The 18,766-nt window shown below is 36.8% G+C and overlaps 1 protein-coding gene across 1 annotated transcript in view; it reads left to right on the forward strand.

The window, feature by feature from the left end:
* The window catches only part of baiap2l1b (BAR/IMD domain containing adaptor protein 2 like 1b), a 63,170-nt gene that overhangs the window by 10,526 nt on the left and 33,878 nt on the right, over positions 1-18,766 (forward strand). Inside the window, exons 4-5 of the mRNA XM_081388347.1 lie at positions 12,386-12,447; positions 18,325-18,396. Coding sequence (XP_081244473.1) covers positions 12,386-12,447; positions 18,325-18,396 — 134 coding nt within the window. The remainder of the gene's footprint in view (positions 1-12,385; positions 12,448-18,324; positions 18,397-18,766) is intronic.

An 18,766-nucleotide genomic window follows, 5' to 3' on the forward strand; every position in this document is an offset into this window, starting at 1 on the left:
TTTGCATAATGCGTACAATATACTGTACATTCTGCATACCGCAGAAATGGTGTGAGGGGTTTGGTAGTCATTATGGGAATGTCTGGGGTAGGGCTGCAACTAACGATTGATCAGATGCAAAATCTTGCCCTTAACACTTAAGGGTTATTTTTTGCAACACCCTTAAGTTTAAGGGAAACCTAAGGGTGTTTTTAAGGGAAAATTACACTTAAGGTGCTTTATGCAACCGGGCACAGGTCTTTGAAAACACCAGTGTACATGGTGTACACTTATCAACATTCATGCTTCAAAGTGACGGATTTTCTTTCCTTCATCTTGTAGTTTGGATGACCTTTCCTTGACCTTTTCCTTTGAGGGCTGTAACATTTGGACATCACCTTAGTGGATGTTAAGACAATGCCCTCGCTATCCGTAGGCGATAAGAGCCGAAACTTGCCTCTGTTTTGGCAGATAATGTCCAAATGCAGGCCTCGCTTTCCACGTCACCAGTGTTCCTCAGCGACTGGAGCCTCTTGAGCTCTTGCTTGGCTGAGCTGAGCAGAAACCGGACCCGCCTTCAGGCAGATGAGCTGACATTAGATAGTCTTGAGAGTCACGGACAGATTGACAATGAGGTCAGGTGTCAGAGAGATGGAGATGCTTTCATTCTTAACCAGTGGCACCAAAGACAACACCTCTGTGTTTAAACCATTAAGCCCAACAAGTGTGATGTCCCGCACTCGTTAAGTATAATGATGGCACCGTCGCTGTTTGTAGGAGGCACCTTGTTTTGTCGTGGCATTTGACCGCGTAGACTTCCAGAGCGCCTCACTGACAGCAGAGCATCAGATTACGCTTGTAGAGTTCACTGGAATATCATTCAAATGCCTGCTTGTGTTCACATGGAGGTGTGCTGGTACTGTGGAAATGCTGAGTAATGCATGAACGCACATGTGCGGCACGCTTGCATTCCTGCTCAGGTACTGTGCGCCTTCGAGGGTAAAGAGTTCTCCTTTTACAGGTGAAACTCGAAAAATTAGAATATCGTGGAAAAGTTCATTTAATTCAGTAATTCAACTTAAAAGGTGAAACTAATATATTAGGCTATATAGACTCATTTTTGTTTTTTTAGAAAATGACTGATCGTTTCGCGATTCTCTTAAGTCTCTTCTGCTCACCAAGGCTGCATTTATGTGATCAAAAATACAGTAAAAACAGTAATATTGAGAAATATTATACAGTTTAAAATAACCATTTTCGATTTGAATATATTGTAGAATGTAATTTATTCCCGTGATCAAAGCTGAATTTTCAGCGTCATTACTCCAGTCTTCAGTGTCAGATGATCCTTCTGAAATCATTCTGATATGATGATTTGATGCTCAAAAAACATTTCTGATTATTATCAATGTCGAAAACAGTTATGCTGTTTTATCAAAATAATTTTTAGCTGCAGCTTTAATGCTCATATCATTAGTTTGTGCCTCACAAACAAAACCCCAGCTCTTCCTGTGTCCTCTGGGCCGCTTTTAAATCCACTTTTTATGCCCGTCCCTCGCTGTCTGAAGTGTACATATGAGTGGACTCACTCCCTCTGTCAAAATTGAGGGGTCTAGGGTTCAAATAAACAAAACTGAACGCACTTCAAAATCTAGAGTGTATGTCTAAAAGTGGTGAACTGAACTGCTCTTGCTGCCTTTAACGCTTTTGACAAAATATAATCATGTTTGCGGAAATCAGATTGCAGTTGCTGTTCTCAACCGTCTGTATTTAGTGAGTCTGTGCTTGAGAGACCAAGAGAAGTGAATATGTATGCTATTTTTCCTATGGTCTCTGAAATCCCCTGGCTGCTTCTGTGCTCGAAAAACGCTCAGAGCATCGTGATGTTACCCTGTGCATTCATTCAAAACAGTCTTTCTCCTTCCCTGTATCACTTAATTTATGATCTCACTGTTTAGAGTCATTAAAACGCTCACACAGTCGGCAGAACAGAAGTGTAAAGACACAAAGGATTTAATGCACCATTAAAAGCACAATATGTAGGATTTTTAGAAACCATGGAAATGTTCACCAAAGATGCTTTAATATATTATGTGTTTAATTGGACAGGTGAGCGACTGTTTGGATACAGTCATCGACAGAAAACTAATCATTGTTATATAGCTCAACATAGTTTGAATCTCTTGTCTCAACATATTGCCGTTTTTTTTTTTTTTTCATATGCTTTGTATGTTTTAAACCCCTGAGGTCGGCTATCGCGCCGGCGTGATAGGCTTGTTTTTTTCCTTATCAGTGCAAAGAAGAATCAAAATACTAATATTAATTTTTATCTTATATGCTTGTGTTATACATCAATCGATCCTGTTAAGTGTATTATTTTTGTGTATACTCACAATAAAAGCAAAGTGTTGTGCTTTTCGACAAATAAAAAAAAAAACATGATGTGAGTTTATGAACATCATGTTCATAAACATGATGTGAATGAATGAACGGCAGAGATGCGCGCTGTTTACCACAACTCGCAAAAAGACATCGCGTTTCTGTGTGTGAATGAATGATACGCTTTTAGCAAACTATTTTGCTATACTGAGATGAGTAAAAATCAACTGAAATATGTTGAAATAAAATGTATTTGTATAAGCAACGTATTAAACTGCAAATTAACATTTATATTCCTTATAATAAAAACGAAATACCTATGTTACAGACATATGAAAGACAACATTTCGTTTACTAGTTTTGGATAGATTATATATTTTTACTGTAAAATATCTGCCACCTCAAATAAGCTTTTGTTTGCCAATTTTTGATAATATGTTAAATATAGTAAGTTTTGTCAATGTAGGCTATATTCAAAGTAATGAATCCTTAACTTTGAAATATGTATGATAAAATGTATACTTTAGTTTTTACAAAGAAAGATTACACTTGAATTGTTGTTGTAATTGTAACCTTTTTAATAAAAATATATATATAAGCCTTTTCTTTAAATAATTTTTATTATGTTTTATTATTGACAAATTTGGGGAGAGGATACATATTCCAAAACTGAAAATACAGTATGAGAATTAACTGCACAATTACTAGACATGTTTTCCTTGGATATTATACAATTTGCAAGCACAATTTGTGAAAAAAAAAAGATTGAGATGCTTCCAACTGTGAACCAATGCTCTTGTATTCTTTCTTGTGGCTCAGTGACACACCTGAATGAATGGCTCATTAAGTATGTGGGCCCCATTGTCTCCTCTGGTGTGAACCACTAAATATGCATGATGGTGTTGGATCGTTGACGCCCTTTGCGCATATTGCCTTTCCAAACAAAAAGTGTTTTACAAGATTTAAATTAATGTATTGTTTTATGTGAATGATAAGGCAGGATGATTTTCACATCATTTTGAAGAAAAACGAAATCCATTAGTCAAAAGTCTTTATTTAGGATGTGTTTTGTGGCCTTATTTCAGAAACTTTCATTTTTAGTTTTTTCAATAACCATGCATAAACATTATCCTCTCAAAAATACAAACATGTACATGCATGTTGCTCACATATTATGGTAGCCCTGTTTGTGCTAAATAGAGTGTAATTACACCTTTGCCATTAATATGTTTATAAGCAACTGAAAAAAGCACAAATGTCAGGGCATGTCAGAACATCTCAAGGACCCCAAAAACCCCTTAGACCCCAGAGGGTTAATAGATCACACACTCATTGTATTTCTCATCTCATCCCTAATTTTCCTTATTAGATAGTGTTAATGTCACAGGACAACAGAGAGGTGAAGATGTGGTTTTCTCTGTTTGTTTTGTTATGTAATGCTTATAGTGGGTCAAATATTTCTTCAGTTTGTCAGGAGTTTTAGGCTCAGTTGACCACACCTGTTGCCTGGACTCGTGTCGTCTTTCGGGAAGAACACACAAACAAAGCAGGAGTAAACCACAGCCCAGGAAGATGCAAATTAGCCTCTGTGTGTCTAGAGTGACTCGAGCCTCATCATTGTGCATCAAGGCATGAGTCTCTGAGCCAGGAGATCAGCCCAGTCCTCACACATTTAATTTTTGCTTTAAACAGACTGAAGATCGACAGAAAGTTATGAACCAGTTATAAGAGTTTGCTTTCGTTATTACTCCAGTCCGCTTGTTTGCTTTCCCTCTGATTGACTACACTGATATTTCCACCTTTTGTTTCAAACACCTGTACCTTCAATGGTAAAGGATTTGTTCTGCTACAAATAAAAGTCATTGTGTACTCATACCTTCATGGCATTAATCCCATATGCTAGAGATCGCAATCTCGATTCAAACACCCACGCGATCTTATTCCTAAATGACAGTGATTAGGCTATGTCTATTAAACCTTTGACAAGTGCGATCACAGCGAACGTTCAGATCTGTGTTGGCGCTTGCATGAGCCAGAGAGAGCAGTTGTCATGTACAGGAGTGAAACGGCGTCACAATCAGTCTTTCAACCACACAATATCAGTATCTGTGTTAAATTAATTCAAATTATCACAGAAGAACTGGGATAAAAGGTTATTGTTCGGATACAAGCATTGATGTCTATGGTTGCAATCAAAATGGAGTCCATCAGTGTAACACTTTCTATGAAGTCCATGCTTTTATAATGAATTATAGCTCCATTTATACTTATTCATAAGTATTACTAATCTATAAATATGTTTATAAAGACTCATTAAGACCTATACTGCGTTATAAGAACAGTTTGTTTCATTTATATTATTTTTATAATTTCTTATAAGTCATGCATTTGCTTTTTCAATGCGTATGTTCATAATCCATTATACACTGATTTATAAGTATTAATTAGTCAGTCGTATGTGGTTACATTAATGTATTTATAAAGATGCAACCTGCATTGCTATAATGTTATTATATCATAGTTACAATGACTTTTTAGTAATTCAGATTTATTTCTGTCAAATAAGTGAATATACTGTATTGTTATTAATAGCTGTGTTGTGTTCTTTTACATATTGTGAGTGATATTACAGTTACTAATCTCTATAAAGGCATCATTGATGGCTATAAGTGAAGTAAAAACATAGAATGTAATTTTCCAAAAGCAAATAAAAGAAATCATGAAGATGTGCTCATAACTAATAATTCGTAACTAATGAACAATAATTCCTGTTATAAAATAATGAAGAAAAAAAAAAAACTGAAATCATTAATACAAGCAATTCCATGCATATGGCTGAGGAGATATATATTTTAACCAATCATAATTACCATTCATGACCTCTAATGCAAACATTAGCCATTAAAGATAACATAATTGATAGCTAATTGATACATCAAACAAGTGTAACAAAATTCAAAATAATTTAGGTCTAAATTAAATTAGATTAAAAAGGCTACACAAATATACCTTCTTCATGGTTTTACCATGACAGACAGTGGTTCGAACACAAAACATGTTTAAATATTAAGGTTTCTGAGTAAAATGTGCACTGCCATTCATAACGGTGCGGAGGAGAGCGAACGTTTTCAATTCATTCCTGTGGAGGTCGAGTTTTGAATTGCCTGTGCGGCCGTGCGCACTTTACTTTTGCTTTAGAATTGGCTCCAATTTGGGAACGTACAACAACTAGAAAAACAACTTATTTCTTTGCAGGTTACCTATTTGCGTTGGGTTTAAATCCAAAATATTGCCAAATAGACGATTTTTACATTTCTCTAACTGAACTAAATGATTTTTATTAGGCTACTATAAAAAAATTCAAACAACGGTGAGGGCTGTGCCTCCGAGAGCAAGTGATGTAACCAGTGAATTAGAGTAAAATTGAGTGGGTCCGATATCATTGGTCTAAATACAATAGTTCTGACGCTCATGGGAATTTCAGTCTAAAATTACAATGAAAAGGAAATTATCCTTGTTATTTTAGTCTGTTGCTCATTGTATGACTTCAGAACAGGACTTCAGTATGGTGCTTTCGTTGATGTTTTTGTCCTTTTTGGAGCTTGACAGTATTTTATTGTATATTAAACAGAAGTTTAAAAGATTCCACTGAAATTTTAACAGCATTTGGGTTTGGAGCAACATGACATTAAACAAATATCGACAGGATTTTACATTTTTGGCTTAGCTATTACATTACAATCTGATTCGGGTCATTAAACTGTATAATACCAAACTGAATTACCTCACCAAAACAAATGCTTTACCTTTTAAAGATCTTTTCCTCCGTTTTATATTTATTGAAGTATAGTGTTTGTAAAATAATAAATGTTCTTTTTTTTTAGCCTCATTGTTGATTTTCTTTTACACAATGTCACCTGTTCTGGTGTCCACACCCACCTTTCTTGATTTATGTCACAGTGAATGCAGCAGTGGCTGCCAGTCCCCGACACACACACACACACACACACACACACACTCCCTCACTGCTGCCACAAAGGAAGCTTTTTACCAGGACGTTCTGGTGACCTTTAGTCTCCCGTGTTGTTTGAACTGTGCTTAGCAAGGCTGGCCACAGGACAGCAGTCAACACACATACACATCAGCGTCAGGTTGGAGAGTGTGTCATTTACCCTTAAACTTAGATTAAATTGAGTTAAACCTTTAAATTATTTGGGAATCAAACCCACGAGCTTGTCCAGCACCAGTTACAGGAGCCTAAAGAAAGTTATCTTCATTTACTCGCCCCTCATGTCGTTCAAAACCTATAAGACTTCCGTTCTTCTTCGAAACACAAATCTTATTCTTAGTCATTATTGACTGTGTTATCATATATAAACTGTGTTTGTGTCTTTAAGTACACATGGCGATCACACACAAACGCTCAATTTACACAAACTTAAAAATCATATCCGTCACCTAATACAATCCACTCGCACTCATCATCACTGAGACCTTCTCAGCTTACATTCATGAGAGAAAAAAAGATGTCTTCATTGAAACCTGAGATATTTCTGTCCCTCCATTGGAAGTCCAACCTTCAAGCTTCAAAAGTATAGTGATCCTAAAAGAAATCCATATGAATCAAGCCGTTTAATTCAAGTCTCCTGAAAGAAAAAAAAGCATGATCGCTTTATATGATGAACGGATTTAGTTGAGGCATTTACTCACATAAACATTTATCAGTGCACATACAGTACATGGATCTCATCAAATATGGGAAACGGATACTCAAGTGTGTGTTCTTTGTGTTCTAAAAACTATGATTTTTTTTATTAATATTATAAAAAAAAAATAAAAAATAATAATAAAAAGGTCTAGTCGGGTACACAATTTTTAAATAAAAGGTTTTATGGGCTTATTCACACCATTTTCATGCCAACAACCCAACATTTTGTGTTGTTTTTTTAGTCAGTCTGCAAAGAAAATCGTCCGACAAATGTAATCTGAGCTTTGTTCTGGTCTTAGACACACATTTTTAGATGGAAATCTGCACTGAGAGTCTTTATAAAAATGATTTGTAAAAATCCTTATCCAGTAATCAGAAACGAATAGACAGAACATGGAGAAGTCATTGCAATGCATTATTTAAAAGGTCTCTGAGAGCTCTACTGGTACAAGAGTTGTTTACTGTGATCATTACTAATAATAAATGTTTTTTAATGCTGCTGTTGCCGCTATTTTCACAGCAAGTCTAAGCAACGTCGTCCCGTAACTGTGGAAAAATCACCGCCTCTTGTGACTCAAGTTCTCCTCTCATGGGATTTGCTATCCCAGCACTCGTCTCTTTCTGAGAGCAGTTGTCATTCGTGTAAATCCATCTAGAAACGGTGTGTTTGAAGGCCGAGAGTTTTGATTCATTGCAGACACGCCGGTTCTCTGTTTCATGTTCATTGTAGCTGGAATGTTTGCTGTTGTTGTCTTTGATAATACAGAAGCGTTGGATGATCTATGATCTATTGTATCACAATAACTGTCGACTGTAAAGCACCGGTCACGTCTCTGCAGTCATTGTCTGCCTGCAGCTTTTGTTCTTCGCAGTGGAAGTTTCTGTGTCTGACTGGGCGGCACCTACGGCTGCTAGGATCAAAGTCTGTGGGTGGAAACGCACCGCCCCTCCCATCACAGTTCACCCTGCCATTCACCTTCAATCACTACAACATTCACATTCAGGTGGCTTGACCAACAAGCTTATGAACCCCTATGAATCAATAAAATAATGAGCAGAGGATTTTACATTTGTCAACTCATCTTTTAGACCTTTTCAAGGATTCCCACGATCATGGTAAACCTGAAAATGTCAGAGAATTGAAAAACACTCTTTGGACTTTTTTGTGTGTGTGATTCTCCTTAAAATCCCTAATCAAAAGTCACAGAAGTCCTTGGTTAAAAGGGCCTTTCTGCAACTTTTTGTATGTATTAGGGCAATTATGTTTTGGCATAGGCTATATTCTTGAGATTACATCAGTGCTTTAAATCAGGGAAGCCCGAACTTTTTACTACGATGGGCCAAGCTTTGTTGAGTATTTCAAAATATATTATACTACAATTCTAATTTATTTATATTAAAATGTACTTTTTTTGATTAAATTCACTTATATTCTCTAAATTGCAAAAAAAAATAAAAAATAAAAAAATAATAAAGCAAAAAATATACATTAAAGATAAATTAGAAATGAAGATGTTTCAATGGCATGTTTTTTTCCACGTGACACAGCAGGCCAAATCAAAGGCAATCACAGGCCAGCTTTGGCCCTTGTTTGGACGTCTCTGTTTTATTTATGCAAACAGATTTGAACCTATAGCTCTCTTTTTTGAGTGCCTAGGCCTTGGCTCAATCTTAGATTACATTAATATTATTGTAGGACAATACTAACAGTGTTAATGAGAGAGCAGTAAATTCACAAAGAACTGTTTACCGCAGTCCACAGCATGTATTTCCTGGACACTGGGCCTGTAAAAGTCCAGAAACATGGCTCCGTATAGGATGATTTACTCTTTGTTTGGCCAAATCTTTCTTTTATGGCATTGCCGCAGGCACGCATAAACAAACTCACATGCCACAAGGGCAGCTGATAAGACATCCGGGCTGAATCAGGGTCAGAGAGCAGATAAAGTTAAAGTGGGTCAGCTGAGGAACCTGCTGATCTCAGGTGGCCTTGTGTGACTCATGTGACTTTGGACCGAGACTGGCTTCATGTTCTGGATCTCTGCCCCCTCCCCTCACCTCATTCACATGGCCTCACCTTGACTTTTGATTTTTCTCAGAGGCTGAGTTTCACGACACAGTCTGTTTAGCACCACATGACTAGAGCTGGAGCTTTTGATGGCAACCATTGATATCGGTACGGCCGATTAATTGTTTAGTGACTTCGATTACTGCGAACTTTGTAGTTTATGTAGCTTAAGTAGTGATTCAAATATGGTGTGCTGTTCAGTTACGGCGAATGAGTGCAACAACTCATAGACTCTCAGTATGTTAAAGGTCCAATGAAGTGCGTTGAAACGCACCACATTATTCAATTTGTTGACGTAATTTCCACTGAAACAGAAAGACAGGGCGGGACATATCTAGCAGCTCCTCCCCTTTTTTAAAATAGCCAATAGCGTTTCGTTTACATCACAGCTCTGCAAATCCGACATTTGTCAGCTTATGACAGCCACAGTCAAGGGGCCCTATCTTACACCCGGCGCAATGCAGTGCCAAGCACGATGCAAGTGTTTTTTGCTAGTTTCAGCCTGACTCAGTTTCATTTTCACGTCCTGCGCCACGTTGTTTAAGTAGCAAATGCATTTGCGCCCATTTGTGCGCCCATGGGCTGCTGGTTTGAAAACAAGGTGTGTTTTGGCGAATTGTTGGCGCATTGCTATTTTGAGGCAACAGAAATAGACTGTGCCATTGACCAACTGAATCCTGGTGTAAAGTCAATGGCGCAATATTATTATTTTTTTTGTTATTTAAAGTCGTTAGTAATGTGCGCCTATAGGCGGGTCCACAACATGCGTACATTCTGCTTATTACACACAGGGATGCAGCAGCAACACAAACATGGCAAATATTAAAAATAAAAGGATTACAATGTTAAAGATTATTATTGTGTATATAAAGATATGGTTGAATCCGGCTTGTCCCATAGATGATCTGCTTGCGCACTTTTACCTCGCGCACGAGCAGTTCCGTTTGCGCTCTGGAGACGGCTTCTGTCTTTTATCAAATTCCGTCATGTAAATAGCGAATCTGCCATGGCGCGAGCGCAACTGGCATTTAAAGGAAATGGGAAATGAGACTCTGATTGGTTTAACTCGCGTAAATCCCAAAACACACCCACATTACTCATTAAGAGAATAGGGAGAACCCTTTTAGACCATGCGCCTGGTGCACCGACCATTTTTTCCCGTCGTTAAACTAGCAAAAGTGGATTCAGACACACCCAAAGTGAACTTGTGCCATGCGCTTTAGACCATGCGCTTAGATCGTTAAAATAGGGCCCCTAAACTCTTAATAGATTCCCATTTAGATTTAATATGAAACTGTTGCTAAAGCAAGACAGTGATTTATAATCATGAAGATGTGTAGTTTGAAAAGTGTGTATGTTGGTACATCTCTTCTACTCGTCTTCATGATTATAAATCACTGGTCTGTGGCGACTCGATCATATGATCCGCTCATAAGCGTGTCTCTGGGCCCATTAGCAGACTGTGTTCACGCTGTGGCGTTTGTGTGACACTAATGTGAAACCAGACTTCATTCGCCCCGATGGAAAACATATTTACACTGTCTGAATCGTTCCCTATCCCCTATATAGTGCACTATCTGCCATTCACCATGTAGAAAACAGTAATTGTGTTAAAAAGTGACAGATTTCAGCCGCAGCTTCAGCATCTATTTATATTGTAGGGGGCGGAGCTTCAGATTCTAGAGAGTGTTTGATTGGACAGAAAATCTGATGAGAAGCTGAAGTGCAGAGTCATGTCATCAAAATCACTGATATTGACGGAAATGAGAGACTGTAAGTTTTGAACGGCTGTATCTTCTAAATGTGAAATTTTGTTATTGTTTTGGAGCAGACTAGCTTATAGATAACAGTAAGGCCAACGTAATCATATTAAAAGCCAAAAAAAAAACTCCAGTTTTGATTTTATAGGGACATTAAAGCATTCTCCATCCTGTTGCCTTTAAACTCCTCCTCAAAAGCACCACCACTACCCACAGCAAAACACTGTTTTAATAAAATAAAAATAAACTCAGCCAAAATTAAACATTCACCCTGTTGAAATTCTCAAAAAAAAAAAAAATTGTTTATCTTCAAAACACAAATAAATATATTTTTAATGAAATCTGAGAGATTTCTGTCACTCCATAGAAGAAGGTCCATTCCACCAAAACATTGACACTTCAAAAAAGTTCATAAAGAGACTGTAAAGTAGGCTAAACCAAACCATTTTAATCAAGCTAGTTTAATCCAGCTGTTCTGAAGAGGCATGGTCGGCTTTTATTGACTTTTAATTTGGCTTTTATTCATGTATAAACACATCAAATATGGTCAATTGGAAACTCAACCGTACTCAAGAACAAACCTTATTGGTTCTTCTGGAAGCTCATATACACTTGTGAGACACACAAGAACAAAACTCATTGGGCCTTGTGCGTCAAGCAAACACATTGAGCTTCCGTTTTGGTTTTTGGATTTCTTGAAACTATTCCCTTTAATATCGGCCAAAACATGAATGTATTTATCAGCTTATCAGACCCAACCTTCACATCATGTACAGTAATAATCCATAGTTCTCTATTTGTTTGATAATTTTAAAGACCATTCATTTGTGTGCGACATGGTTATAAATGTATTATAGATGTATATAAATTCACAGCATTCTCAGCTCGTGTTGTTTTGTCTTTGCCTCACTATCTGCTGACAATAGTTCACATGTTGTGTTTAGTACTGTGAGAGATTGACCCAAGAAGTCATGTGACGGAAGAGAGAGACTGTATAATTGTTTCTATGGAAAACACTTGTTTTTATCTTTTTCCACATCTACACGAATCAGTCCCCAGGGCAGGGATAAAATCTCTTCGCAGATGTCAGAGAAAATTCTGTCTCTGCAAGAGCTCGCTGTCTGTCGCTCCGTCCAACCATCAAATCCATTTCTTAAGGATGCTTAAGAATTGCCTCTTAAATAAGTGTTGAGTAAGTGTGTGGTGGGTGGATCATTTATATAAAGTGCTCTGATTTATGCCGTAGGTTTTGCATTTTAATCCCCATTTGATTACAGCGGGAAAGAGCATGCTGGGAGAAATATCCGTGCCGGCACAGCGTGTTTTAATTACAGTAGCTGCTCCGAGGGAGGACTGTTCTTGGAAAACAAGGCTGAGGGGGTTTATTAGACTGGGGAATACTGAGGATTATTATATTAAAAAACAATGGATGTATTAATGGCCTTTGTGTTGGTGTTGGAGAGGCTGATAAGTGTTTTTCTCTCTCCTTAGGGGTCGTCCTGGTGGAGATCTCAGACGTCCACCGGAAAGTCAATGTAGAACTGGAGGAGAACGTGAGTGTGTCCTGTTATGTGTGTTTGTGTTTTGTTTCCTTGATGTAAACACATTCTTGGCTGACCGAACACATGTTCGGACTCACCCAAACAAACGATTGCCATCTGCAATTTAACCTCATATCAAACATCCCATTTCCCACAAACCTCATGGACTCATTCCTGTTGACGTGCAGGCAGTCATATTTGTGTAAACTCCAGGAACGAGTGGACACACCTACTGTGTTTTAGGTTGTGGTTTTATTTTTTAAAACAGAGCAAGTTTAAACATGCCTGTTGATGCACCTGAGCCCAGCGCCTGATGATGACATGGACGATCCTGCTAGAGCAACTGCTGACTCAAAAACAGGCCACACAACAGAAGACAGGCCGTGTTTGAACAGCTCTTTCTTCCTCATCAGTCAAATCTGATATCATTCTCACAAATCTGATAACCCGTTAACATTCCTAAATGCCTGACAAAGAATTAGCTTGGAAACTGAAAATATTATAAATCTACTAATTGGTCACTGAGGGCCCTATCTTACACCCGGCGCAATGGAGCGCGGCGCAAGTGTTTTTTGCTAGTTTCAGCCCGACGCAGTTATCATTTTCACGTCCTGCGCCAAGTTGTTTAAATAGCAAATGCATTTGCGCCCTTTTGTGCTACCCATGGGCTGCTGGTTTGAAAACAAGGTGTGTTTTGGTGAATTGTTGGCGCATTGCTATTTTGAGGCAACAGAAATAGACTGCGCCATTGACCAACTGAAACCTGGTCAATGGAAAGTCAATGGCGCAATATATTTTTTTTGTTATTTAAAGAGCGCGTTAGTAAAGTGCGCCTATAGGCGGGTCCACAACGCGCGTACATTCTGAAACTAATTTGAACCGCACGCCACATGGACCATTTATCCGCTCGGCTCAAAGTCCAAACGGCAGCGCAGCTCGAGCTCACTAGAGCCGATGCGTTTACTCTGATCGCTCTCGTCACGAGATCCAGTGAGAAGCGCTTGAATTCAGCGAAGAACACAATATCTCAGTGATTTAAACCAGTTTAAAGGCAGATGAAACAGCGCTGACAAACAGGAGAAACACTGTGCGCAACAATACAGTCAGAAGGCTTTTCCGTCTACAAATTCCCATCATTTACCATGGATTTACTGTAACGTTATCCAAATAATATTAACTGCACCATGAAATGTGGGATATACATATTGAATTGTATTATATTATTAATGTAGACGATGTATTAAAGGACTGATGGAATATAATTACAGTATTTAATAATGTATTTAGGCTACTGTTTTTCATACAAATACCATAGAAAACATAAAGCTACATTTTGCAATGATAGTGAGGTTATCATGATCTAAATGCATGATACTGGATGACCAATGGTTAAGTTTAATAAAACTCAAACAGTCAGAATATTACATTTTACCAAATAAAAATGAGCACATGCAGAAACTAAGAAATTAATTGTCCAATAAAGATATTTATTTTGTTAAGGAAAAATGACAAATGTTTGAATGTTCAACCTCAGATTTGTGAATTAATGTTCACCAGTTTGGCAAGTGTTTGTCCTGATATGTTCTGACAATAAAGAGTAGTTTAAAACCACAATTAATTCTCTAGTTTCTACAACTTTCACTTAGGAGCAAAAATCTGCCTTTAAACTTGAAAGAAATAAAGATTTGACTTTTATCGTAATAATTATCGATATCGACTGATAAAAAAAATTATTGTGATTTTTTCTTTTTTTTTTTTTTTTTTTTTTTTTTTTGGGGCCATATCGCCCAGCCCTAATTCGGACACGCCCTAAGTGAACTTGTGCCGTGCGCTTTAGACCATGTGCTTATATCGTTAAAATAGGGCCCAGAGTGTTAATATAGATTTTAATACATTTAGTGTAGTACACTATACTAAGTTAGGCTACATATTATGACTTAATGGGTTAGTTCATCCAAAAATGAAATTGTCATAAATTACTCTCTCTCTCTCATGTCGTTCAGAACACAAATTAAGATATTTTTTATATTCTCTTACCAATTTTGTCCATCTGTAAGTCCACAAAACCAAAATTTCAAAGCTTCAAAAAGTTCATAGAGACATGATAAAAGTAATCTGTGTTAATTGAGTGGTCTTATCCAAGTCTTCTGAAGAGAAATGGTCAAATTTATGTGATGATCAGGCTTTTATTCAGATATAAGAACACAAGTCTTAGTTGAGGCACTTTGTTGAATGGGTGTTATAATTAAATGAAAAGAGTTTATAATTTAATAACCACTTTTTTTTCTGGCACAAACACAATGAGGTTTGAAAGAGCATTTCAATTAGGGTTACATTATTAAAGTTTAAATTATTGAAACGTCATTTACTAACCATCATGTCATTCAAGACCTTCTTCCATGTAAAACAAAAGTAGACATTTTGAATGATGTGCTGGTCGTTCTTTTCCATCGCATAACAATGAATGCGCACTGAAGCTTTCAGGTTTTAAAAAGGTTTCAAATGCAAGATACAAGTCTCATTGTCTCGGATGTTAATTCAAGCAGCTGCTCTGAACATGATCTACCTTTCTTAGTGAGATTCTTATCAAACGGTTGCTCTGTCATGACAGTAGGTGACCTGAAAGAGAAAACCTAACATAGCATTTGTTTTTGCTACATAATAGTTCTATTCTCTATAACATTACATCAGACCAGCTGAAATATTCATTGCTATATGACAAATGTAAACCACAAATGCATTCAGTGCACTGCTTACTGCAAGTGATGTGACACAACTAAACCCACCATAGACTGTCTAGTGTAGTCAGCTTGACTGATTTTACCGGGGGCATTCGTGAGAGTCCAGAAGTCTGTGAACCACAGGACTCAAATTGTTGTGTGAAACTTAATCTGCAGTGACGGCTTCAATGGCTATAATGGGGATGGGTGCGTTCTGATATTGTTGCATTGCTGCTTTGTGTATAATTTATTCAAAATTTGAATGTGCTTTGTTTTCCATGCTTCAAATTACAAATCTGCTGTCATATTCACCCAAGATAGAGACATTTTCTTCCCTTCTTGAGATTTCAAGCGTCTGACACCCTTTTCTATCCCATATTGATAGACAGGGCTCTGATCATTGGCTGCTATTATACTAATGTCATAATTACTTTTATCGGCCAACTTTATTCGACAACTTATCAACACTGACAGATGTGCTTTATGAGGATTTCTCATTATTAGGGGCATATGAGGTTACCGATGATGTCGGTTAAATACTTTCATTGAATCTGAATAAAAAAATACAAGCCAATGAAATTAAAATAAAATGACCTTCTTTATTTAAAGTAACACGGACAGAAAATATATTAAAATAATATTAAATATCAATATATTCTTCTTCATTTAGTTCTATACAACCGAAACAGATTTAACAGTGTTATTTTTTTTACCAATTTTCAAAATAAAGTATAGTCCTTGAAGGCTATTATCATTAGAGCTTTTTGAGCAGATAGTGGGGAGCGGAGCAGTGAACGAGAGGGTAGCTTCACAGCGGCAAAGTACAAAAATGGAAAATTGGAAACTGAGCATAGCAAACTGGGTGCCAGTCTACTCGGCCAGAGTCGCTTCAAAGTTGTGCATCTTCAGAAGTGGAGCCACTCGCAAAGTTGCAAAAAATGCACTGCGAGAATGAAAGCTGAGAGCTGAACAGTGAACACTGAGGGGCGGCTTATATTTTCTGCCTTTTTTCTCTTTCGGCCAAAAACTGAAGAGGCCGAAATTTTGGTGCCTTCTTCAGAACCTAAGTAGGGATGCACTGAAATGAAATTCTTGTCCGAGACTGAAAATGACTTTAAAAAATATATGTTATTCATTTTGTTATTTTAAATTAGTATGTATATATATATATATATATATTATATATATATATATATATATATATAAAATTGTATTAAATTGTATTATTACTATTTTTTTATTAAATTCGATAATTTGATTAATCTGAATTTAAAAAAAAATCAAGCCAAAATAAAATAACCACACTTTTATTTCAAGTAACATAAAAATTGGACAGGAAAAGGCTTATATTAAAATAATATTAAATATCAATGTAATGTATTAATATCAATATATTATTTTTCTATATTATGTTCTATGCAGCAGAATCAGATTTAACAGATTTATTTTTTGACAAAATAAACTAAAGTAGTCCTGCAAAGCTATTATTATGTAGCTATTATACACACACAGCAAAATGCGCTTCGAAGTTTCAAAACATGCTGAGCAAGAGTGAAAGCTTGTCGCTGAACACGGAGGGGCGGCGCGGCATATTTTCAGCTTATATTTTCTGCCTTTTTTCTCTTTCGGCCAAAAACAGAAAATGCCATTTTCGGCCGAAAATTTTCATCAGCCGAAATTTCGGTGCATCTCTAAACCTGAGGGTTAATCGCCTAATCAGAAAATAATCCGTTGATGTATGGTTAGATTAATCGGTTGAAAAATAATTGATATGTTAGTTGATTAATCTGTAAAATATTGAACGATTGAACAATAATCGTTAGTTGCAGCCTTACTCATGACATTTACAGGTGCATTTCTACGTCAGATCTACAGGCTACTGTGTTGCATAGTAAGCAGAACCTAAAAATACTCCTGTAGAAGAGTGCAATGATGAAAGGAGAATGTCTTGAATGTAGGGCAAACGCATCTAAAACACAACAGTGATTCCACTCGTAACAAATGAAGCATTTTTCTGAATGAAGACATGCATTAATGAAGACGTGTCAGTGTCAGGAAGTGTAGGAGTGTGGGATTCTGTTTTTAAAGAGGGGTAAAAACAGATTAGTGGAGCAGAAAGGAGGGAGAGGGGTGGGCGGGCGCACTTGCAGCCATCATGATGTGTTGATGCAAGCGCTCTTCATTAGGTTGATGTGTGCGTGCGTGTGTGTGTGTGGGTATCCCTCTGTTTGTCTGTGACTCATCTCCTCTGTAAGCACTTTAGCTTATACAACAACAGTAAACTGCCTGCCGACTCACCCAGTTGTCTCATTTTCTGTGTGTGTGTGTGTGTGTGTGTGTGTGTGTGTGTGTGTGTGTGTGTGTGTGTTAGGGGTGTGGGATGTATATCGTCTGCGATAATATCATAATTGTTGTTTTTAAACAATGTGCAGTCTGACATTATTGAATATATCCCTCACTTTGCAAAAACACACCTAGACACGCACACACTGCTTGATCTTGCCTTTTTGATTTAGGTTAATCTGCATGTGCACATTTTAGAGTGCACACTCTCACTGCATGATTTAATCTATTAAAATGCAGTAAAAATGCCCCTGTATTGAGTATTTTGTCTTTAGGCTATGTTTATATCATATGATAAAGTTAAAGTCCCCCTGTAGTCAATAATTTCATCCCTTAAAACTCATCTTTGATCACCAAAATTTCTTCATACCTTTAAAATAGCTTGAATGTAACTCTACACCCTTGCCTCATTTAGTATACGCGGTTGTAATATTGTAAAATTGTAATAATTTAACATAATAAATTATGGATAGGCCACATTTAATTAGGTAAGAATATTATTTGAAAATTTAATTTAATTTAATTTGTCATTGCTACGAACTGACCACATATGAAGAATATCAAAAACTTAAGGAGTCAGTCTTAAAGCTGCAAAGTTACCAGCACAATAAACACACTCAACAAAATATCGTCTAATTTTCCTTATCGAGAAATATAAAAAATCCCAGAAAATATTGAGATATCATTTTTTGTCAAAATCGCACACCCCTAGTTTTGTGTGTGTGTTTTATCAATGTAGGCATCTCACCAGCACACATCTCACACCCAATCATTATCATTCATTACCATAATCATTCATCATTCATATCTTTCTCTTTCTCTACAGTTCAGACGATTTCATCGGGAGGTTATTTCAGAGTTGGAGAGGAAGACAGACATGGATGTGAAATACATGACGGTGAGCTGCCATATTAATCATTGATAGGGAAGCTACTTGAAATATTGACAAAAAGTAACTACATTGAAGCTATTTTAAGGGTAAAGGTTGTTTTTAATTTAGTAGCTATCTAATAATATCATTTCTTTTCTAAAGTATTTCTGTGGCACAAAATCTCCGTTTGCAACAACAGTTTTGGATTTGAACTGATTTTGAAGTGTTTTTGTTTTTGTTTAAAGAAATTGATACTTTTATTCATCAAAAATGCATTAAATTGATCAAAACTAAAAGTAAAGATGGTTTCCACAAAAATATAAAGCAGCACAAATGTTTTCAACATTGACAATTATATCGAGGTTTGTTGTTCAGGAAAGGAGGAGGCGGGAACCGG

Source organism: Scardinius erythrophthalmus (genome assembly GCF_964197995.2).
Source record: "Scardinius erythrophthalmus genome assembly, chromosome: 1".
NCBI lineage: Eukaryota > Metazoa > Chordata > Actinopteri > Cypriniformes > Leuciscidae > Scardinius > Scardinius erythrophthalmus.